General features: G+C 43.0%; 1 protein-coding gene across 1 annotated transcript in view; it reads right to left on the bottom strand.

The window, feature by feature from the left end:
* Nod1 (nucleotide binding oligomerization domain containing 1) overlaps positions 1-24842 on the bottom strand; it is a 49938-nt gene that overhangs the window by 21616 nt on the left and 3480 nt on the right. The window contains exons 2-3 of the mRNA XM_004652636.2: positions 2191-2510; positions 978-1152 (exon numbers count right to left, since the gene is read on the bottom strand). Of these exons, the coding sequence (XP_004652693.1) occupies positions 978-1152; positions 2191-2391 (376 nt within the window). The 5' untranslated portion in view covers positions 2392-2510. The remainder of the gene's footprint in view (positions 1-977; positions 1153-2190; positions 2511-24842) is intronic.

The following is a 24842-nucleotide window of genomic DNA, read 5'->3' on the forward strand; positions in this document are numbered from 1 at the left end:
ACAATGTAGTCGCTGTACTTTACATAGACTATAGCCCCTCACACTTGAAGGCCAGGCCAGCTGCTCCTGCTGCCCTACCCCAGCCTGAGTCCTGTTCAAAGCTGAGCCAATCCCCACTGCGCACTTTGCTCAGGAAGAATTTATGCTAATCTTTCTTTGGCTTGAAAACCAGACTCACAAAACTGGATGCCAAAACTTTTGTTGCACAATACCAGGATGGACACAAATCTGTGTGGCACAGGAGCTGTGCCTCTCCTCAAACACTGCAGCTGAACAGGCTGAGCCGAAACACAGGAACATGCCAGCCCTGGCTCCCGGCCTGAACATCTTGGGTCATGCTTGCCCAGTGCAAGCCGTAGGGCAAGCTCTGTACTGCCCACAAGGGGCAGAAATACCTTAATATGTTCACATGGATGCCATGCTCCCAGAAACCCTGAGAGTTTTAGGGTATTCCCTAAACAAACAAAAAGAGAATATTCTATACATTCCTTCAAAATAGTTTGTGGGGTCTGCAGAGGTGGCTTAGCATTTGAAGGTGCCTGTATTTTAACTCCCCAGTACCCATGTAACCATTAGCACATATGTCAGAGTAGGTAAGGAGCAAACAGTCAGAATGGAGGCCACTCCCACACGTCCCAGGCCCTATGATGAGAGGACTAAGGGTAGATCTCAGCGGTTGAGCACTTGCCAAGCATGCATGAAACCCTGGGTTCCATGCGGAGAACCAAAACAAACAAAAGGAAATAGCGTACGGGTGACCAATTCAGATCCGACTGCTTGGACAGCTCTTGGAGGAGACGGATAAGCTCTGCTGTTCTTTCATAAAATAAAAGCCTGCACAAAGCCTGAGCATGATTTCTGAGGTCGAACTCAGCCCTGGCCTCTTTGGCCCTACTTTTATGCCCCAAGGCAGCAACTATAGCATTTCCGACCCCAGGACCTTGTTTTCATCTTTGTCCCCCAGGACAGACTCATACCTGGGTCAGTGTTGACGATAGTTTTGCTCTGAATGAGCTGGGATGGGGAGAAGGCGATTTCGGACAGCCACGGCCTGAGATCCACATATGCATCCTCGAGTCTCTGAAGCACATAGAGGAAGAACTCTGACGCCTCCTCGCCCTTGCTCTGTACCAGATCCAGAAGTTTTCGGACCTGGGGTGGCATAAACAAAAAGGCATAACTGGTAGAGGAGCACCTTGTTACCCGAAGGTCCCTGGGGTGTGCTCGTCCCAGGACTCACAGCCACTGCCACAGCCAGCAACCTGGCCATCTGCATGGCTAGTGGGAGGATAATTAAGTGTTTGACAGCCAGAACTAATTAAGAGCTTCACACCTAAATCTTTGAGATGGGCCTCTTGGGTGAGAACTAAAACCCTCAGCTTTAAGAAGCCAAAAGTGAGTAAGAAGAGGTCAGAATCACAGCAAGAACTCATTTGTCCGTGGAATTCCCTCTGCCTGCCTTTCTCTCCTAACCTCATGCCCCTGACATCCAGGAACGAGTGTGCAGAGGAGGTAATCCCTCTGAAATACAAGAAGATGGACAGCTGGACACAACGCAGGGGGGAAGCAGAGCTCTCCATGATGAACTGTATGTTTGTCATCCTAGCACTCAGAAGGCTGACGCAGGAGGATCAAGAGTTCCAGGCCAGCCTGGGCTCCAGAATAAGACCCTCTCAAACAGCCAAAAGGGAGGCAGAGATTGCTCAGTGGTTAAAGGCATTTGCTTGCACAGTGTGTCAGCCATAGTTCAATTCCCCAGTACCCAGGTAAGAAAAAAGCCAAAAAGTAAAAAAAAAAAAAAAAAAATCAAGGGCCAGGCATTTAGGGGCACACCTTTAATTCCAGCACTCAGGAGGCGGAGGTAGGTGGATTGTGGTGTGGTCAAGGCCAGCTTGAGACTACATAGTGAATTCCAGTCAGCCTGGGCTAGAGCGAGCCCCTACCTCAAAAAATATACACATATATATAATAAAAATTCAGAGGAGACCATAGCACATCTAGATCCACCTAGATGTGCACACCTGTGTTCAATCTGAACTACAAAAGCTGAGGCAGGAGGATCAAAGAAACCAAAAGACCCTAGTGTGAAATTCTGCCCAATATACTAAACCCATCCCACAGGCTGGCAGGGAGAAGCCACTCTGGCTACCCAGGCTGGCACACTGTCAGTGCCAGTGAACATTGCTGCACCTTGTCGGGCTGCGTGGGGCAGGCACACACGATCTCCGAGTCTTCTGCTGAGAAGTAGTCATTCTTCAGCAAATTGTCCACCAGACACTGAGTGTTCCGGATGTGAGTGACCAGATGTTCCCGGTTGACTGTCAACAGTTTAATGTGGGAGTGACAACCCAATTGGAAAACTTCCATCTCATGATGGTCCTGCTTTTCCATAGTTAAAGTAGCCAGCAGCTACTTTTCTCAAATGCATCTTTGACCACATGTGTGCCCTTGGCAGCGGTGCAGTCAGGGTTCAGGGCCATCCTCTAGGCCCCAGTCTCTCAGTGCAGGCCCTGAAGAGATAAAGAACATCATTAACACAGCAAATGCCATGAAAGCTTCCCCTCCTCCATTTCCCATCACATTAGGAGTGCTGCTAGAGGTATCGAACTCTATTGTTCAGCAAAACTTTCTATTTTTTAAAGCAAAAGTGTGCCTGAATGCTAGACAATGTTAGAGATGGAAAGGTACATTACTTTACATATGTGGTGGCTCACGCCTTTAACCCTAGCACTCAGGAGGCAGAGGTGGGAGGATCGCCATGAGTTCAAGGCCACCCTGAGTCTACATAGTGAATTCCAGGTCAGCCTGGGCTACAGTGAATCCCTACCTCAAAAAAAATCCAAATAATAGTAATAATAATGTTAACTGAGATGGGAAGTTTCTGCATCCCCCAACCAGGGAGCATACAGAGCCCAGAGCTGGGAAGGGAGAGAGGAACTGCAGGGTTTGGTGGGACAGAGGGTCTGAGGAGAGTGTCAGCCAGCACAAGACCCCCAGAGCCAAGGAACCTGGGATAACACGGCTTAGTCATTACTGCTCCTCTGGGTTGAGCCCCAGCTGCCTCCCACCTGCCATCTTTGTACCTCTGACAAAGCCTGATCTGCACAGCACCTTGGGGCAGGACGGGAAGCAGCTGCTACAACTGCACAGGGAGGGAGCATTGGCCTGGGCTCCAGCACCCAGTGACCAGACAGGCACCTTGCCAGAGCCTAAGACCTCCTGCACCTGCTGAGTTTCTTATCTGGGTAGGAACAGGGACTTTGGCTAGTTGATTTGGATATTGAATTGTTTTCCTTCAAGGTAGGGTCTCACTCTAGCCCAGACTGACCTGGAATTCACTATGTAGTCTCAGGGGTGGCCTTGAACTCATGGCAATCCTCCTACCTCTGCCTCCCGAGTGTTGGGATTATAGGTGTGCACCCCCATGTCTGGACTGAAAAAAATTTTTTTAAGTTATGTGTGTATGTGTGTGTGTGTGTGAGTGTGTAACCCACTGAGCTTATTTTGGGTTATTTACAAGAATATGGGCAACCCATCAGTGGCTATACCACTGAAGAACCTGTCTCCCTCTTCCCTTTCATTTAAGGGCATTTTTGTGGATTTGTTTGTTAAATTCTACTGGAGTTCAAGATGAATGACTGACCAAAACTGACGAATCTCAGCGTCCTCTCTGATCTGCTTCTTCATTTGGGTCCCATGTCACTTCCTATGGTTATCACAGTTGAGCCCCACCTGAACTTAACATTTTGCTTTTCACTTTAAAAATTCTCATACAGGGCTGGAGAGATGGCTTAGTGGTTAAGTGCTTGCCTGTGAAGCCTAAGGACCCTGGTTCGAGGCTTGATTCCCCAGGACCCACGTTAGCCAGATGCACAAGGGGGCGCACGTGTCTGGAGTTCGTTTGCAGTGGCTGGAGGCCCTGGCGTGTCCATTCCCTCTTTCTCTCTGCCTGTTTCTCTCTCTGTCTGTCGCTCTTAAATAAATAAGAATAAGCAAAAAATACTTTTAGAAAATTCTCATACCTTAGGAGAATTTTTATGTCATCATTGGAAATCCAAAAAACGAAACGCAAAAAATAAATTTAGTAGCAATCCAACCCAAAGTGTCTTCCAACTTCCATGGCTGGTGGGGAAGCGCTGGAGTTAGAAGCGTTAAAAACATCGTAGCACAGAATTGAGACCATCAAAGAATCGTGAGTTTGAGAGGAAATGTGAAAGGAGGTCATTTTCTCCTTCAGAGATTCAGCAGTTCTTAGGAATCTGGGAAATGGGATTATACAACTTCCTTCAAACCTCCTCTCCTCATCCTTCTGTCTACCCTGAGGCTTCCACTTACTCACTGCTTCTCTATTTGTGCCTGAGACTCCCACAAAACAGTCACCTGTCTTGCCAGCCTTTACCTGTAATATCTAAATATATTCCACCTCTAGCCAGCAAAGGTGGAAAATTAGGGAAAGTTTCTTCTGATTTCTGGCCACCTTCACAAAGCATCATGTTACCTGACAACCCAATGGCAAGGCGGCTGCATTATTATAGTTCTCAAGACTCTGGCTTGAGAACCAGTCGGATGTGCAGTAAGCTCATTTCACAAAAAAAGCATGGATACTGAAGGGGAAAGAAATGAACTGCACACTGCCCTGGTAAACAGAAGACCAAAACAGATCAAACTGTGTCCAGGAACACAGGTCATGGGGCATCGGTCATTGGAAATGCCAGAGAGAAGGGAAGGGATGTCCAGAGAAGATTCTGGGTATCTTCACCAGGCAAGAGGAGGGTTCTATGGGGGAAAGAAAAGGCAAGGTTAAGCAGGGCCAGACTTCTGGGATCTGGGCCACACCTTGGTGGGGCCTTCTAAGGCTGGAAGTATAGAGTCATGAGAACATTGAGGAAGAGCCTACTGATGCAGCCTCAGAAAACAACCAAAGAAAAATCTCAAAAATCTTGTAGCCAGAAAACAAGACCACCCCCAAACAGAAAAATGAAGGGAAAAGATGAGGATGCAAACCCACTGCTCAAACCATACCTTGAAGCAAAGATAGGCAAGAATAGAGCCTGTTGGTTGAAGGGAGCTCCTGAGAGGTGAGGCAGTGCTCGATGGGTGAATCCCACCCACTCCTGATCTTTCTGGCTTTGTTGTTTTTGAGACATGGACTCTTTGTACTGTCTACCCAGGTTGGCCTCAAGCTCAGAGAACTCTTACATCAGCTTCCTGAGTACTAGGACCCTAAATCAAATAGTACAACAGTTATGTCACACTCACATTGTGGTATGCAGATGCTATCCCAGTTGGGATCAGGAACTTCAGCACCAGTGGATTTTGTTATCCTTACAGGTCCTGGTGCTAATCCCTTGTGAATGCTGAGGGAAGAGGGCACGCACACACGCACACACTGTATGCATGCATACATACATACATACAATTGCCAAACATCACAAATCTGTATGCGTAAAATTGGTGAATGTTATATGAAACTATGTTTTAGTGAGTTTTTTTTTTCTTTTTTTGTAATAGGATTTTGCTATGTAGTCTGGGCTGGCTTGAGCTCCAAATCCTCTTCTCTCAGCTTCCCAAGTGCTAGGACTACAGGCATATAACATCATGTCCAGCAATAAAGCTAGAAATTAATAAGAGAAACAACAGAAAATACACAAACTCCTAGGGATGGAGCAACACACTATTGAATAATGAATGGGTTGCTGAAGAAATAAAATAAATAATTCCTAGAACTGAACAAGAATAAAAACTCAGCATACTATAATGTGTGGGACACACTGAAGGCGGTTCTAAGAGAAAAGTTTATAGCTCTAAATGCCTACATTACAAAAAATAGGGATAAATAACTTAACAATACATCTGAAGGCTTTGGATAAACAAGAACAATCTAAACATAAAAATAGCAGATATGGGGCTAGAGAGATAGCTCCTATGTTAAAGGTGCTTGACTGCATGCCAAGCTTGAAAGCCTGACAACCTGAGCTAAGTTTCCCAGTACACATGCAAAGCCAGATGCACAGAGTGGCACGTGTATCTTCGGTTCATTTGCAATGGTAGGAAGCCATGGCGCACCCGTACTCACTCTCTTTCTGTCTGCCTCTTTCTCACTATCTCTCTTTCTCAAGTAAACAAAATAAAATAAAATACCAAGTGGGAAGAAATAATCAAGAACAGGGCAAAGATTAGAATTGAAGAAAATCATTTTAAAAATTGATGAAATGAAGAGCTGGCTCTTCAAAAAATAATAAGCAAGATTAATAAACCCTTATCCAAATTAGTCAAAAGAAAAAGAAGACTCTAACCAACAAGATTTGATATTTTAAAAAAGATTAGAGTGAGACCCTACCTCAAAAAATTAAAACAAATGATGCTACCACAGATACCAATGACATTGGGATAATCATCAGACATCTTTCAAAAATCTATATTCCACAAAATTAGAAAATCTGGAAAAAACTGGATGAATTTCTGGACCCATATGATCTATTAAAGTTAACCCCAGAAGAGTACCTGGATAGACATAAAACATAACGAAATTGAAGGAGTAATTAAAAGCCTCTCAATTAAAAAATGCCCAGGCTCACTTCTACCAAACCTTTATAGAAGAACTAAAACCACTACTTTTAAAGACATTTCACAAAACTGAAAAGGAGGGAAGACTCCCTGACTCCTTCTATGAAGTCAGCATTATACTAATACAAAAACCACACAGAGATACAGTGAGAAATTAAATTAGTGATACCACTGGTGAACTTAGACACAAAAATCCTCAATAAAATTATTGAAAAACAAAGAGAAGAACAACTTGAAAGTACTATCCACCTCAATCAAGTAGGATTCATCCCAGGGATGTAGGGATGGTTCAACATATGGAAATCAATAAACATGATACATCACATAAATAGTCTTAAGAACACAAATCATATGATCATTTTCTTCTTTAAAAAATATTTATTTGGTCGGGCATGGTGGCGCACGCCTTTAATCCCAGCACTCGGGAGGCAGAGGAGGATCGCTGTGAGTTTGAGGCCACCCTGAGATTCCATAGTGAATTCCAGGTTAGCCTGGGCTACAGTGAGACCCTATCTCGAAAAACCAAAATATATATGCATATATATATATATATATATATATATATATATATATATATATATGACAAAGAAAGGTTAGGGGGAGAGAGAGGGAAAGAGAATGGACATGCCAGGGCATCCAGCCACTGCAAACCAACTCCAGATGCATGCACCCCCTTGCGCATCTGGCTAACGTGGGTCCTGGGGAATTGAACCTAGGTTCTTTGGCTTTGCAGGCAAATGCCTTCACCACTAAGCCATCTCTCCAGCCCACATGATCATTTTAATAGAAAAGGCTTGTGACAAAATGCAATATTCCTTCCTGATTAAAACACTAGACAGACTAGGGATTGAGAGATCATATCTCAATATAAGAGCTTTGCATAACTGACCTAAGTCCCATATCATACTAAACGGGGAAAACTTTGAAGCATTCCCACTAAGGTCTTGAACAAGACAAGGATGTCTACTCTCCCCATTGCTATTCAACATAGTACTTGAACTTTTAGCTTGAGGAATAACACAAGAGAAAGTAATAAAAGGGATAATAATTGGAAAGGAAGAAGTCAAACTGGTCTTATTTGCAGATGATATGATTCTATACTTAAGTGACCCAAAAGATTCCAGCAATAAAATTCTAGAGGTGATAAATTCTTTCCACAAAGTGGCAGGATATAAAATCAGCACACACACACAAACTCAGTAGCCTTAATATATACCAATCATAAACACATGAAGAAAGAAAACAGAGGACTTTCAGGTAATATGGTGGCATAGGAGTCATGCCAAACCAGCCTAGGGAGAGATTTAAGCAAAACCACAGAAAAATACACTCTTCTTCTGAAAAGTGAAGGTGTGTAGGTTATTATCAGCTACAGTGGAGAAGCAGGAGAAACCAAGATCTGCCAGAAAGGAGGAAACTGGCCAGAATCCTGCTGAGGCACTTGTAGCTGCAATCCGTGCAGATCTGTATATCCACCCAGCCCAGCACTGAACTGCAGGAGGGGAGACCAAACAGGAGGATTTTCTAGCCATATCAGCCTTTCTGCACAGTCAAGAAACCTGAGGGGCAGACAGGACAGACAAGCCAAGGAGCTGCTGAAGGGGATGTCGGTGGGGCTAGCTGAGCAGTTCCAGTACAACTCCAGGGTCCCTGCACTCTCCCATGCCCCAACCAACCATGACCCTCGGGAGAAATCATTCAGCCCCTGGCAGCAGAGCATCCAGCACAGCTCATCAGAACACCAGATCCACAGCACAACATGAGAGATCAAGGTGGGCACCCAGAATTAGTGAGATTGGAAGCCACTCCAAAAGATAACAAGGCCAACTAACAAAAAAGCAGGTACACAGGCCTGCACTGAAAGTGCTAATCTCTCTTCCCATGTCAGGGCAGGTTATGGGTTATATATTCTTGGTTGGCTCTACCATTCTCAATTAACCTGTATTTGGGGGTGGACTATTGTGGCCTTGGATGCTTTCACATTTATAGGACCTTTGTCTTTTTCTTCCGTCATTATTGGGGGCAGAGTCGGATTCAGGCCCAGGCTGACCTGGAACCCATTTCAGAGCAGAAATCTCAACCTCCTAGCTGACAGGATTAAGGGTGTAGAGCAACACACACCCTTAGGGATTTGGGCATTATAAGGTTATCTGTTTGTTTTAATCCCCAAAATTTCATACTCTCTGCTTTGTGTGTGTGTGTGTGTGTGTGTGTGTGTGTGTGTGTGTGTGTGTGTGTGTTTCAAGGTAGGGTCTCACTCTAGCTGAGGCTGACCTGGAATTCACTCTGTAGTCTCTGGGTGGCCTCAAACTCACAGCAATCCTCCTACTTCTGACTCCCAAGTGCTGGGATCAAAGACGCACCACCACACCCAGCTGTTTTTCTTAAATATTTAATTTAATTTATTTATTTGACAGAGAAAGAGGGAAAAAGAGAGAGAGAATGGGTGCGCCAGGGCCTCCGGCCACTGCAGACAAACTCCAAACATGTGCACCCCCTTGTGCATCTGGATAATGTGGGTCCTGGGGAGTCAAACCTGGGTCCTTTGGCTTTACAGGCAAATGCCTTAACTGCTAAGCCATCCATCCAGCCCTGTGTGCTTGTTTTTTATTGAATATGTATTTTGCTCAGTAGAATTTGAGAATTTGCCAGTAAATTATTCCACCCAGAACACCAGAATACTTGAATAGCAGGCAAACTCAACACCCAGGATTACTTTGATAGTTGGACTGGAGAACAAGAGCTACCCTGAAGGCAGATGAAGTTAGATTTCTATGTCTAAGAATACAAGCACTGCAGATAATTAAAAAACTCAAGCATAAAATCAACTCAGGATGCAAAAATTGCTACATTATAATACAAGAAACAAAAAGAATCAAGACAATAAAATTTCACCAAAAATGATAAATCCATCAGAAATGACCCCCAGTGAGACTGTTTTAGGTGAAATGCCTGACAAAGATTTTTTTTAAAAATTATTTTATCTATACTCAAAGAAATCAAAGGAATCAAGAAAGAAAACAAACTCCTGAAAGACAACACAGGAAACCAGTTTAATGAAATAAGGAGGTCATTACCTGACATGAGTAATGAAACAGAAATACTAAAGGAAAACTAGGCAGAAACACTAACACTGAAAAACACAGTAAGTCAAATAAAAAAACCGTGGGGCCTAGAGAGATGGCTTAGTGGTTAAGCGCTTGCCTGTGAAGCCTGAGGACCCCAGTTTGAGGCTCGATTCCCCAGGACCCACATTAGCCAGATGCACAAGGGGACACATGTATCTGGAGTTTGTTTGCAGTGGCTGGAGGCCCTGGTGTGCCCATTCTCTCTCTCTATTTGCCTCTTTCTCTGTCTGTTGCTCTCAAATAAATAAAAATAAACAAAAAAATTAAAAAAAAAAACTCACTTCCGGTAAAGATGGCGGCGTAAGTACCACGCCAAAGCAGCCTAGGGGGGAAAAAGACCAAAAAAACTCAGCAAAATACACACTTTTACTAAAAAGTGAGGTGTATGGGAAATTGAGGCGGCAGCGGAGAAGTAGAAGAGTTCCAGAGCATCCAGAGCCTGCACAGGCGGGAACAGCGGCTCCGGGGCGGCTCGGCCACCCGCCGCAGCCGCGGAGCGGCAGAAAGCCGCCGGACTCTCGGCTCGAGCCGCAGGACAAGCCAGGTGAGGGATTTTCCCCTCACACCGCGCTCTCCGCAACTCGGGAAACGTGAGGGGAGAGCGGCAGCGAGCAACGGAGGGAAGAGCAGACCGCGAGGTAGAAGCACACGTGGAACAGCGATACAACCAGAGCAGCCGCGGCTCCCTCCCCTCCCCCACCACCTGAACCCAGCTCCAGCGAACACAGCAGCGGCCCGGGACCGGCCACGCCAACTTGGGCTGACAGCAGGACCCAAGCAGGAGCAGACTTCGGCAGCAACTTCAGCGGCTCCAGCACCAGTACCAGCGGCCCCAGCACCAGCGGACCCAGGAGCGGCAGCGGCGGCAGATCCCGCAGCAGCGGCTTCAGGGGGAGCAGCGGCGGTGGACACGGCAGCGGCAGCTTCAGCAGCGGTGGTGGCTCTGGTGGTGGCAGCTACAACAGCAGCAGAGGCAGCAGCAGCGGCTCAGTTTGCCCCGTAGGAAAAGCAAGTGCCCAGCTCCAGAAATCAGAACAGCAGCCCGACGACCCAGGCAGCAACTTGACTGAGACCACAATCACCCAAGGTAACTGGGATTGCACCAGGGAAGGGTCTCACTTGGTCACAAGCTGACTTGGATACCTCAACAGACCAGAAATCTAAACCTCTTTGTTGATAGAAGATCTGGTCATTATAATAACTACTCTTGCATACATACTCGGGGCTGTTTTTGATTGAATGTGTACAGTGTTTAGTTAAATTTTAGAATCTACTAGTATTTTATTCCACTCAGCCTGCTTGAATACTCCTATAGCAGGGAAACTCAACCCCTAAGAACATCTTTGTAGATACTCTGAGAGTCTTAAGAGCCACACCTAATACCTTAAGGTCCTACCCTGAAAATATATTACATCAAATCAATTGATACAGCTAAGAATACACAGCTAGCTAGAAAATCCAAGCATTAACTTAATCCAAGATGCAAAAATATATACATTATAACACAAGAAACACTAAAAAGCAAGACGATATAAATCCACCTAAAAGTATTAATGCATCAGAAATGTCTTCCAGTGAGAAAGAGTTAGAGGAAATGCCTGAGAAAGAGTTCAAAAGAATAATTATAAATATGTTCAAAGAGGTCAAAGAACACATGAAAACAATCAAAGAAGAAATCAAAGAGGAAATCAAAGAGGAAATCAAAGGAATCAAAGAAGAGGCAGGACACCAATTTAATGAAATAAAGAAGGCAATACAAGACATAAATAGGGAAATAGAAATAATAAAGAAAAACCAGTCAGAATTACTAGCAATGAAGAACACAGTTAATGAAATAAAAAACTCTGTAGAAAATCTCACCAGTAGGATGGATGAGGGAGAGGACAGAATATCTAAGCTAGAAGACCAGGTGGCAGACCTAATGCAGTCCAACAAAGAGAAAGACAAACTTATAGAAAAGTATGAGTGGGAATTTCAAGATATTCAGGACACTATGAAAAGATCCAATATAAGAATTCAGGGCATAGTAGAAGGAGAAGAACTCCACTCCAGAGGCATAGTAGGCATCTTCAACAAAATCATAGAGGAAAATTTCCCCCAAATTGGGAAAGAGGTGCCAATACAGATACAGTAAGCCTTTAGAACCACAGCCAGACAAAACCCAGAAAGAACCTACCCTCGCCATATTATAATCAAACTTCCAAACACACACACCGAAGAAAAATTATTGAAAGCAGTTAGAGAGAAAAATCAAGTTACCTACAAAAGCAAGCCCATCAGGATTACAGCAGATTATTCAACACAAACTTTTAAAGCCAGAAGGGCTTGGAGTGATATATTCCAAGTTCTGAAAGATAACAACTGTCAACCAAGGTTACTTTATCCTGCAAAGTTATCCATCCAAATAGATGGAGAAATAAAGACATTCCATGACAAAAGCAGGTTAAAGGAGTATCTGAAGACAAAACCAGCTCTACAGAAAATACTTGATAGAATCCTCCATGCTGAACAAAAGGAAAAGCACACATATAAGGAGCCTAGAAAAAACCAGCTATACTCAAATACCAGTTAACAGAAGAGAGCACAGGTAGAACAAGTAACACACACACACACACACAAATGGCAAACATAAATACACACCTTTCAATAATATCTCTTAATATCAACGGTCTCAATGCCCCAACGAAAAGACATAGATTTGCAGACTGGGTTAAAAAGCAGGATCCTACAATTTGTTGTCTCCAAGAAACTCACCTTTCTACAAAGGATAGACATTATCTTAGGGTGAAAGGTTGGAAGACGGTGTTTCAAGCAAATGGGCCTAGAAAACAAGCAGGGGTTGCTATCCTAATATCAGACAGGGTAGACTTTAGTCCGACGTTAGTCAAGAAAGATAAGGAAGGTCACTTTATATTGATTAAGGGCACACTCCAACAGGAGGACATTACAATCCTAAACATATATGCACCTAACATGGGGGCTCCCAAATTCGTCAAACAAACACTATTAGAACTAAGGTCACAGATAACACCAAACACAGTGGTGGTGGGTGACTTTAACACCCCACTCTCATCAATTGACAGGTCATCCAGGGAAAGAATAAACAGAGAGGCATCTGGACTAAATGAGGTCATAGAAGGAATGGACCTAACAGATATATACAGGACATTTCATCCAAAGGCTGCAGAATATACATTCTTTTCATCAGCACATGGAACATTCTCTAAAATAGACCATATATTAGGACATAAAGCAAATCTTAACAAATTCAGGAAAATTGAAATAATTCCTTGCATTCTATCTGTCCACAATGGAATTAAACTACAAATCAGTAGCAAGAAAGGCTATAGAGCATACACAAAATCATGGAAACTAAACAATACACTACTAAATGATGAGTGGGTCAATGAAGAAATCAAAAAGGACATCAAAAAATTTATAGAGTCAAATGATAATGAGAACACAACATACCAAAATCTCTGGGACACAATGAAGGCAGTTCTAAGAGGTAAATTTATAGCCTTAAGTGCCTATATTAAGAAGTTAGAAAGGTCGCAAGTAAACGACCTAATGCTTCGCCTTAAAGCCTTGGAAAAAGAAGAACAAGGCAAACCAAAAATTAGTAGACGGGAAGAAATAATAAAGATTAGGGCAGAAATTAATGAAATAGAAACAAAAAGAACAATCCAAAGAATTAATGAAACAAAGAGTTGGTTCTTTGAAAGGATAAACAAGATTGATAAACCCTTAGCAAATCTGACCAAAAGAAAGAGAGAAGAGACACAAATTAATAAAATCAGAGATGAATAAGGCAACATCACAACAGATTCCAGAGAAATTCAAAAAATCATAGGGACATACTACAAAAGCATATACTCCACAAAGTATGAAAATCTGAAAGAAATGGATGATTTTCTTGATCTATATGACCTACCTAAATTAAATCAAAATGAGATTAATCACTTAAATAGACCAATGACAAACATGGAGATCCGAACAGTTATCAATAATCTCCCAACTAAAAAAAGCCCAGGCCCGGATGGATTCACTGCTGAATTTTACCAGACTTTTAAGGAAGAGCTAACACCATTGCTTCTTAAGCTTTTCCAGGAAATAGAAAAAGAAGGAATTCTACCAAACTCCTTCTATGAGGCCAGCATCACCCTGATACCAAAACCAGGCAAAGATAGAACAAAAAAAGAAAATTACAGACCAATCTCCCTCATGAACATAGATGCGAAAATTCTCAACAAAATATTGGCAAACAGAATACAAGAGTATATCAAAAAGATCATTCACCCTGACCAAGTAGGCTTTATCCCAGAGATGCAGGGATGGTTCAACATACGCAAATCTATAAATGTAATACATTACATAAAGGGTTGAAGGACAAAAATCACATGATCATCTCATTAGATGCAGAGAAAGCATTTGACAAAATCCAACATCCCTTCATGATAAAAGTCCTACAGAGACTGGGAATAGAAGGAACATATCTCAATATAATAAAGGCTATTTATGACAAGCCTACAGCCAACATATTACTAAATGGGGAAAAACTGGAAGCTTTTCCACTAAAATCAGGAACAAGACAAGGGTGTCCACTGTCCCCACTTTTATTTAATATAGTTTTGGAAGTCTTAGCCATAGCAATAAGGCAAGAGACACACATAAAAGGGATACAAATTGGAAAGGAAGAAATCAAGTTATCATTATTTGCAGATGACATGATTCTATACATAAAGGACCCTAGAGACTCTACTAGCAAGCTGTTAGAGCTGATCAAAACCTACAGCAATGTAGCAGGATACAAAATAAATACACAGAAATCAGTAGCCTTCATATATGCTAACAACAAACACACAGAGGATGAAATCAGAGAATCACTCCCATTCACAATTGCATCAAAAAAAATAAAATACCTTGGAATAAACCTAACCAAGGAAGTAAAGAATCTATACAATGAGAACTTTAAAACACTCAAGCGAGAAATTGCAGAAGACACTAGAAAGTGGAGAAACATCCCTTGTTCCTGGATTGGAAGAATCAATATCGTGAAAATGGCAATCTTACCTAAAGCAATTTACACATTTAATGCAATCCCTATCAAAATTCCAAAGGCTTTCTTCATGGAAATAGAAAAAACAATCCAAAAATTCATTTGGAATCACAAAAAACCTCGAATATCTAAAATAATACTGAGCAACAAAAAAGAGGCTGGTGGTATCACCATACCTGATTTTAACCTATACTACAGAGCCATAGTAACAAAAACAGCATGGTACTGGCACAAAAACAGACATGTAGATCAGTGGAACAGAATAGAGGACCCAGATGTAAGCCCAAGTAGCTATAGCCACCTGATATTCGATAAAAATGCCAAAAATACTCATTGGAGAAGAGACAGCCTCTTCAGCAAATGGTGTTTTGAAAACTGGATAAATATCTGCAGAAGGATGAAAATAGATTCTTCTCTCTCGCCATGCACAAGAATTAAGTCCAAATGGATTAAAGACCTTAACATCAGACCGGAAACTTTGAAACTGCTAGAGGAAAATGTAGGGGAAACCCTTCAACATATTGGTCTTGGCAAAGACTTTCTGAATAAAACCCCAATTGCTCAGGCAATAAAACCACAGATTAACCACTGGGACCTAATGAAATTACAAAGATTTTGCACCGCAAAGGACACAGTGAAAAAAGCAAAGAGGCAACCTACAGAATGGGAAAAAATCTTCGCCAGCTATATATCTGATAGAGGATTAATATCTAGGATATACAAAGAACTCAAAAAGTTAAATAATAAGGAATCAAACAAGCCAATCAAAAAATGGGCTATGGAGCTAAATAGAGAGTTCTCAAAGGAAGAAATACGAATGGCATATAAGCATCTAAAAAAATGTTCTACGTCACTAGTCATCAGGGAAATGCAGATTAAAACTACATTGAGATTCCATCTCACTCCTGTCAGATTGGCCACCATCATGAAAACAAATGATCATAAATGTTGGCAGGGATGTGGAAAAAAAGGAACCCTTCTGCACTGCTGGTGGGAATGCAATCTGGTCCAGCCATTGTGGAAAACAGTGTGGAGGTTCCTAAAATAGCTAGAGATTGATTTACCATATGACCCAGCTATAGCGCTCCTAGGCATATATCCAAAGGACTCATCTCATTTCCTTAGAAGTACATGCTCACCCATGTTTATTGCTGCTCAATTCATAATAGCTGGGAAATGGAACCAGCCTAGATGTCCCTCAACAGATGAGTGGATAATGAAGATGTGGTACATTTATACAATGGAGTTCTACTCAGTGGTAAAGAAAAATGAAGTTATGAAATTTGCAGAAAAATGGATGGACCTGGAAAGTATTATACTAAGTCAGGTAACCCAGGCCCAGAAAGCCAAGCGCCACATATTCTCTCTCATATGTGGATCCTAGCTACAGATGACTGGGCTTCTGCGTGAGAATGAAAATACTTAGTAGCAGAGGCCAGTAAGTTGAAAAGGAGACATAAAGGGTGGAGAAAGGAAGGGAGGAGGCTACTAAATAGGTTGATATTGTATATATGTAATTACAATGATTGTAATGGGGAGGTAATATGATGGAGAATGGAATTTCAAATGGGAAAGTGTGGGGGTGGGGAGGGAGAGAATTACCATGGGATATATTTTATAATCATGAAAAATGTTAATAAAAATTAAAAAAAAAAAAAAGAAATGGCCCAGCTTTCTGTAAGTTGGTGGTGTAATAACAGCAGATAAGATTCCAAACAGAGCTCAGTCTTCCTCCAAGAAACATTCTTTAAAAACCTAGCAGATGCTAACTTAGTTATACCTCAAAGCTGTTTTTAAGTAGTCAGACCATTCTGCAAGTATTTCTTCACATACATTGGGAACAAGCAGTAACATAAACAGAAAGAAGGACAGTACTGGAATCCAGCCACTCTGTCCACCTCTTCTCCAACCCTGTTTCTCCTCCTCAAACAACCTAGGAGACCCTGGCAACCATACCATATGAAAAGGACAATTATTTCATCGACAGAAAGCCCTGGATTAATGACTATACTGATCATACTACAGTTTGCACAGCCTTCCCAACTCTTTATTGAAGACCAGCACAGGCAGAAGTATGCTGTTAGAGGATAACCTGATGGCAATAATGAGGAAATTACAGTATATCAATACATTAAAGTTCCCAATACAAATTAAAGAAAAATGCTCCCTACATTAATTTATTCCTATATAAAATAGTCAAAATTTAATTATGATTTTTCCTCAACAGGACTAAAATTATTCCTCAAAGTAATTATAAAAGTTGCATCCACTGGATGTGATGGTACACTTCTTTATTCCAGCACTCGGGAGGCCAAGGTAGGAGGAGCATTATAAATTTGAGGCCAGCCTGAGACTACATAATTAATTCCAGGTCAACCTGGACTAGAGTCAGACCCTACCTCAAAAAACAAACAAACAATGAAAAGTTGCATCCATTTTATTTATTTATTTTGTCTTTTCAAGGTAGTGTCTCACTGATCTGGAATTCACTATGTAGGGTGGCCTCAAACTCAGGGCAATCCTCCTACCTCTGTCTCCTGAGTGCTGGGATTAAAGGTGTGCGCCACCACACTTGTTTCATTTTATTTTATTAGTAACAGAATAATAAAATATTAACAAACTAAAGAGAAAAAAACAAGAACGAGTATGCTATTCATTCCTTAGCCAGGGGACCCTCCCAGTCCCTTGCTGTGGTTTCACTGGCCAGCAACAGTAGACATAAATGCACCCTTGACAATAAGCATTTTTCCTTTTTATTTGAAATCATGGCCAGTAGCCTAGACACACAATGAGTGGACCCTCTTGCCAATTCACAACAGTCATCAAATGTGAGCAAGAAATGCACTGTGGCTATTTGAGCTACACAGACTTTTGAATTTTCTTCCAATGTGGTACCCCAAAATTTGACCCACTCAATAATTTTAGACAAGAAAAGCACTCAACACATGAGAAAACTGGGGCCCTGAAGGGTGAGTGAGCTGTCTAAGGCCTTTCAGGGCTGAAAACAGAGGGAGAACAGTTAAGATGTATGGCTTCAGACAGAAAGAACAACACTGAAGAATTTACATCACAACCACCTTGTTCTAAAGTTGACTTTCAACTCAAGGAACTGGCCTAGCAGGAAAATGCACAGTGCCCATGTCACTAAATGATGCTCACTAAAGAGGCCCTCTGATGGCTTGAGGGAGCTCCTGTGTGCCTGGAAGTAAGTGCCAATACAGCTGACTTTCAAGGGGACTTTTTGGTCTTAATCCAGGACCTTGAGCAGTGTCCTATTGAAGTGTTCTGATTACCAACTATTTCATCGTTTTCCCTGCATTTTTTCATATAACACATATCTATAACACATATCCCTAACACTGTAGAACATTCTTGACGCAACTGCATTCTATTTGGGGGCATTAAACCCTGCCAGTGTTACATCAATTTCTACCAGCCCTCTCCCCTGTATTGTTTGAATTTGATTTCTGCATGGCAGGTGGATGATAGCAAGACACTTCTCTGGTTCCCACCCATTATCTGCTCACCACTCAAACAGTTGCCATGGGAACTATTTCAGATTCTTTCTGTTAAAAATCACACCCTATAGTAGAATGTAGTGACACATGCTTTTAATCTCAAGAGCCTGAGGCCAGAGGATCATGACTTATTCAGCAGCCTTGGTTAACCATGAACACACACACTCACACACTCAACCAGCAATAACATCTGTAGCCAAGTTCAACTAGAAATAACATCTGTAGCAAAGCCATAATTTGCTCTACACAATATAGGTTCCCAAAACATTCTGCCCAATGATTGGCATTTATTTACTGAATTCAAATAAGTTAAAGCCATCATTCCCTGTCTATTTCAGATATATGCCCATCCCAAAGCTGATGTTATTTAGATGACAGATGTCAATTGGAACATGTTGGTCCAACAACCTGACCGTAATTCCCAGCAGTAACTTGAGCACATATATCCTTGATGGTGAGGATCACATTGAGATTCTCCTTTAGGAAACTGTTTTTGTTGTAACTAATCTTCATTCTAGGGAATTTAATCTACAGCTTCCTGTTGAAGGAGTGTTACAAGTTATGAAGACGATTACAGTGTGTTTGCACATGAACTACTCATATGGTTTTCAAAGATAAAGTTTTGAGATTAGCTACGTGGCTCCATCATTCTTACGGTCTGGACAGTGAAGAGAGGGGACAGACTGACCTATGGCCAGAGCCAGTTAACCAGGTCAGCAGCTAACGCCAAGCCCCGTTTTGTACAGCACTCATGCACACACAACACGCTCGTCAGCTCAAAGTAGGTCCTAACTTCTCTGCTGCAGTTTTCTCTGTAGTTCTTACTTTGATGTCAATTTTTCTTAAAGAACTTAATGTGGAAAACAAGCCCTTCCAATCCCTCTGCTGCACGAGAGACTGACTGATGGCTATTCCCCTTGGGGGAACCCTCAGCAGGTGGCTGAAGCTGCCTTGGGTACTGAATGCTTTTAAGCCCCATCAGCACTCAAGCATCTGAAAGCACTTTCTCTCCCCTCAGCATCTCAAGGCAGAAAGAAGGCAATCCTTCTCCACAACTCCCCCTACACATAAGATACTTTGAACCCCACACAGGGCCAGCCTTCCCAGAGAGAGTGGAATGCAGACCCAGCTGACGTGAGCACTCAGAGGATGGCAATGAAGCCTGCAGAGGTCCCTTCTCAGCGGCCTGACTCTGGGAAGTCCAGCTGCCCCCACATTCCTCAGAGGTCAGCCTCTCCTTCCAGTGGCCCAGAAACCCCACCCAGGGCGCACCAGAGCCAGCCCTTCTGCTCTGCTGGGACCAACCAAGGGCCTCGCCTGAGAAGAGATGAAGAGACCAGTGTGGATCCAGCAAAGCAGTCACCCAGGTCTCCCGACACTGAAGCCAATGCTTCCCAGCAAAAATGAGTCTCTCCCACCTTTCAGTAGGGATTAGGAATGGGCGAAGGGCAAGGGTCCACCTCAACCTCCTCCTCTCCCTCCCTTAAGCCCATCTCTCCCATTGGGCATTTCTCAATGGCTCTCTCAGAGGACGTGATGCTTTCCTAATGGAATATTCTCTTTGAAGCCCTCAGAGCAGCAGCAAGGGATACAATTTCTAATAAACACGTACATTTCCATAATTCGCAGAATCTCTGAGAATGGCACCTGCTCACTTTATTAATAGATACAGAGTCCCATCCCTGCTGTTTCCCATCATTCTGTGTCTTTCATATTCACCGCTGCTCTAACCAGAGAGCACACCCACCTATAAACCCAGCACTTGGTAAGCTGCAGCAGGAGGATCACTATAACCAGGCCAGCCTGGACTACATAACAAAATCCTATCTTAAAAAATAAAATAGGGCTGGAGATATGGCTTAGCAATTAAGGCATTTGCTGCAAAGCCAAAGGACACAGGTTAAATTCCCTAGTACACACCTAAAGCCAGATCCACAAAGTGGCACATGTGTCTGGAGTTCGTCTGCAGTGGTTAGAGGCCCTGGTGTGCCCATTTTCTCTATCTGCCTCTCTCCCTCCCTCCCTCTCTCTCTGTCTTTACCTTTCTCTCTCTCTCTCAAGTAAATAAATTAAAAAGCACTTGAAAATTAAATAAAACGTAATCTAGGACCCCAGCTTTCAACTTGCAAAGCATTTGGAACGTCATCACCTATGGCTTAGTGGGCATGCCCCACAAATCCTCATCAGGACTGATAATCAACATTTTGACACCTTTCTGGTTTGATCCAGGCTTTGAAAAATACTTTGAAAAACTCTGGGGGTATGTATGAGTAAGACCCCTCAGTAAGATGTGTACAACAACAAGCGAACTACAGAGCTCAACAATGGTCCTAGTACTTTGCAGAGGAATTAACATTCATGCAGAAGAAGTGCTACTCAGGAGCAGATCTGGAGGCAGGAGGACATCTGAGGGAGGTGTTTAAGACCAATACAGAAAGTGTCTGGAGTTTCTCAGATGAAAAGTATTTCACAAGAGCAAAAAGTATTAGTCACCACGGATGCTAGAGGTGGAACTTGGCTGTGAGTAAATAAACATTCTGCTGACTGCTGGCCAAAGGGCTCAGCAGAACACGTGTGCACAGCCAGCAGAATCAGAGATGAAAACCAAACCTGTCACTGAGCTCAGCAGGAAAAAAACAAGTGCTTTTGAGTGTAGACCCCAAGGGGCAGTAATTCACTGAGAAGATGACAGAACCACCAGGGCCCATGCAGCCTGGGCCCAGCTGCTCTCCGTGACACTGAGTGAGGTCCTATCAACTGCAGAGGACTTGCCCAGCCATGACACAGCCGAGGGAGGAGGGTAGGGAGGTGCAGATGCCTGCAAGCAGGACAGCAGGCTATAAATGGGGATTGCTCCTCTGCAGTGGAGGATTTCCTTGTGACCTGAACACTCCAAGTACAGAATTTCTTTACTTCAAACCCTGATTTCTGGAGATGTACCTCAGTGGCACAGTGCATGCTTCGCATCTAGGAGGCCCTGGGTTCAATCCCCAGTGCCCAAACTAAACTAAAACAACCTTATGTTTGTTTCTCAAGTATGTGCAAATTCCCTCATAGATGAATTTGCAATTTCACAGATGATCAAGATAAGGAAAACACACCTTTCAGGACTTTTGGTTATCAGCCAGAGGAGCAGAAAAGGTGTGTGAAAAACTGCCTAACATTCTCCTTCCTTTAGCCATAGGTCTCTACGTTTTGTGCTTACAGACTCAGATCCTCTAACCTCAAACCCTCAACCTTATTCCAGCCTTTGGGGTCATTTGTTCCTGCTTTCTGAAGTCATGAGGAATGAAAATCTTCCATAGACCATCCATTGAGGATCCTGATAAACAATGCTAGGCTCCCGGGAGGCCGGTACCCATTCATACTCATCTGCCCCAGAAAACCCCAAAGCAGGCACATGGGCTGGGCATGCTTGGCTTGGAGTTCTTGCTGGACCCTCTTTCACTGTTGAGCCTGAGCTCCGTTGTCCAGAAACTGGAAGACATTGCTAAACCTCAGGCCCATTTCACACTTTACCACAGGTTTTTCTTTTTGTTTGTTTTCTTGTTTTTTCCTACAGTTCTGGGGATGGAATTGCACAGGCTTTCAAAGGTTAAGAAATAAGAGCTGCTATACTTCTTAGAACTGAGAGCTGCTGTAGTTTGAATATTTCCCTCCAGAATATTTGTGTTAGAGATTTCATCCTCCAGGTAATATGTTAATGGTATGTGGAAGTGACTGGGTCATGGGGGCTCTGTCTTACTGATCATTAAATCCATTTAGGCATTAATAGATTAAGGGTGTATAAAACATACATTTAATGTCTCTTAGAAGCCTATATGCTAAAATCTTAGCTGCCAGCCCCTGCTGCCATTGGGAGGTAGTGAAGTCAGAGGCAGCCCAGTGAAAGGATTATTAGGACCCCAGGCCCCTCCTCTCTGTACGGCTCAAACCACCTCAGCCACCTCTTGGTGGGCAGTTTTCGTGCCCTACACATTCCTTGTCATGATACTCTGCCTCATCATGGGAACAGAGGTAACAAAGTCAAGAAACCATGCTGGGGGATGGAGACATGGCTTAGCCGTTTAGGCGTTTGCCTACCAAAGCCAAAGATCCCAGTTCAATTTTCCACATAAGACAGATGCATAAGGGGGTGCATGACTCTGAGTTCATTTGCAGTGGCTGGAGGCCCCAGCATGCCCATTCTCTCTCTCTCTCTCTTTCTTTCTCTCAAATAAATAAACAAATAAAATAAAAAGAAACCATGCTGGAACCTCTGAAACCATAAGCCAAAATAAGCCTTCTCTCCTTTTAATTTGATTGTCTTAGGAATTTTTGTTACAGCAACAGAAAACTGACTAGTCCAGTGGGGTTCCAAGGGACTGGGTTAGTTATAATGGGAGTGAATGTTACAGAAGCTGATTTGGCCATCTCCTGTGTGCCCCTCTTCTGTGCAAAAATTTTCCACACATGCTGGGAAAACACTACTACTCAGTAATACCCTCAACTCCCAAGTACTTAACAGACTCCTGCTTTCATTCATTTGTTGAATTAATGAGTTGCAGAATCAAAGCCCCAAAGGGCCAGGAAGAACCAACAGTGCTACAGTAGCTTTCCCACCATCTTCCACTTCACACTGAGGACACTGCCACTTCCTTTTCAGAAATGTCAGAGCAGCCACCGCTCATGCCATTGCTCCCTCACCCCTGCCCACACACAGACCTCTGGGGAACTGCCAGACCTCAAGAAGAGAAGCAAGCCATGGGGTGCAAATGATAGGAAAGAGGAATAAGAAATCTGAAAATATGGAGTGCAATTAGCATGGGCCACTGCTTTTGATGGTGTCCTGTTTTAAATGCTGCTGCTGCTCACTGCATTCTTGGACAGGCTGGGCCAGGCTCCGTGCTCCAAACATGCGCATATCTGGCTGGGGGAAGATCTACAACCTCAGCACACTCAACTGCCATTGACCGCAGAGAAAGCACTTAACAAACCTTGTAACATTAGTCAGTACCAGCAATGGGGGATTCTGGTTGTTCTTTTACTGTTTCTTTTAAGCTTATATTATGCTTATATTATATGTAATGGCTGAAGTTTAAAAGTTAACTGAGAGGTAGAAAGACAGAGCTCCTGCCTCCACTTGGTAAGCTGGCAGTGCTTTGAAGCCAGGACCCTGGATCCGGAAATGCAGGTTTACACACAGCATGCGCACACCTGCCCTTTTTTACAGGAGGTAGGTGAGGTGAGCAGCGATAGGCCATGGTCCTCAGTGAATGTCTGGGGCAGATGTTAAGAACTGTCACATCTTGGGCAGAGCACTTACTCTGTTGACTTTGAGATAATTCTTTTTTATTTTTTTAGGATAGTTCTTTAACTTCCTGGGGCCTCAGCTGTCTCACCTGGAAAATGGGGCCGACAATAAGTGCTGCAACCACTGCATAAGGCTGTTGGGAGGACTAAGTGAGCTTAAACACAGAGCAAAACGGCAACCAAAAAGCCCACCAAATCTCTTAGACATATGTGGGGCACAGTAAGTTTATGGAAGCATTCACTTGAAATCCAAGGTCTACCAGGTCAGACACAGTATTTCTTCATGTCACCGAATCAAGCATCAAGTCAGTTCTTCCAGATGGACAGTGTCCCTCTTTTATAGATGTGAAAGCTCAGCCTCAAGAACATTAAGTTCCTTATCCAGGATTCCATGAGGAGGAGACAGCAAAACCAGCATTGGAATGAAAGCCATCATCATAGTGATTATCACCATAATAATCACCAGTTACTGGAAGCTAGGCAGAGTGCTGAGCGCTTCACGCAGATTAGCTCATCAAGGGCTCAAAACAGCCTGTTAGGAAAGAATTGTTCTAACTATCTTACAAAGGGAGACACAGTTAAGGAACAGAGTTGAGGTGTGAGCCCCGTTGTGATTCAAACCCATTTCTTCCATTAAGTCTGCTAATTTGTTATAGGTCTTATATTGCCTCTAAAAGCTATCAGCATATCAGCTGGGTGTGGTGGAGCACACATTTAATCCCAGCACTCAGGAAGCAGAGGTAGGAGAATTGCTGTGAGTTTGAGGCCAGTTTGAAGCTTCATGTGAATTCCAGGTTAGCCTGGGCTAAAGTGAGACTCTACCTCAAAAATACAAAAACAAAAATAAAATTGTCAGCATGCTTGATTACATGTTACATGTAAAATGCTGGCTGTGTAAGGAGATAGGAGTTTCCCAAATATAAGCCTAACTTTCTGCCCAGTTCCTTCCAGAAAGTTTGGTCTTAGAGAGCCATTTGGAAATGTGTTAAAATGAAGCACAGAAGTTCTTAATCTGGTAATTAGAACAACATAAATATTTTCTGAAATAAATTGTCATCTGCTCACAGTTCTTCTGCCACATAAGGAGATTCCTCAGCTGTGTGACTGCCTACCTAGTTGTACATGGCTCTGGAAATATCCACTAAGTCATTATGTTACCTAAGTTATTTTGACCTAACCTATGTAGTGGGGATGAAACAACAGAAAAACAAGGGCCACTGACAAGGTACAAGTTTGTAATCCCAGCTACTAGAAAGGATCACAAGTTCAAGGTCTGTG

Source organism: Jaculus jaculus, chromosome 16, assembly GCF_020740685.1.
Source record: "Jaculus jaculus isolate mJacJac1 chromosome 16, mJacJac1.mat.Y.cur, whole genome shotgun sequence".
NCBI classification, from domain to species: Eukaryota; Metazoa; Chordata; class Mammalia; order Rodentia; family Dipodidae; genus Jaculus; species Jaculus jaculus.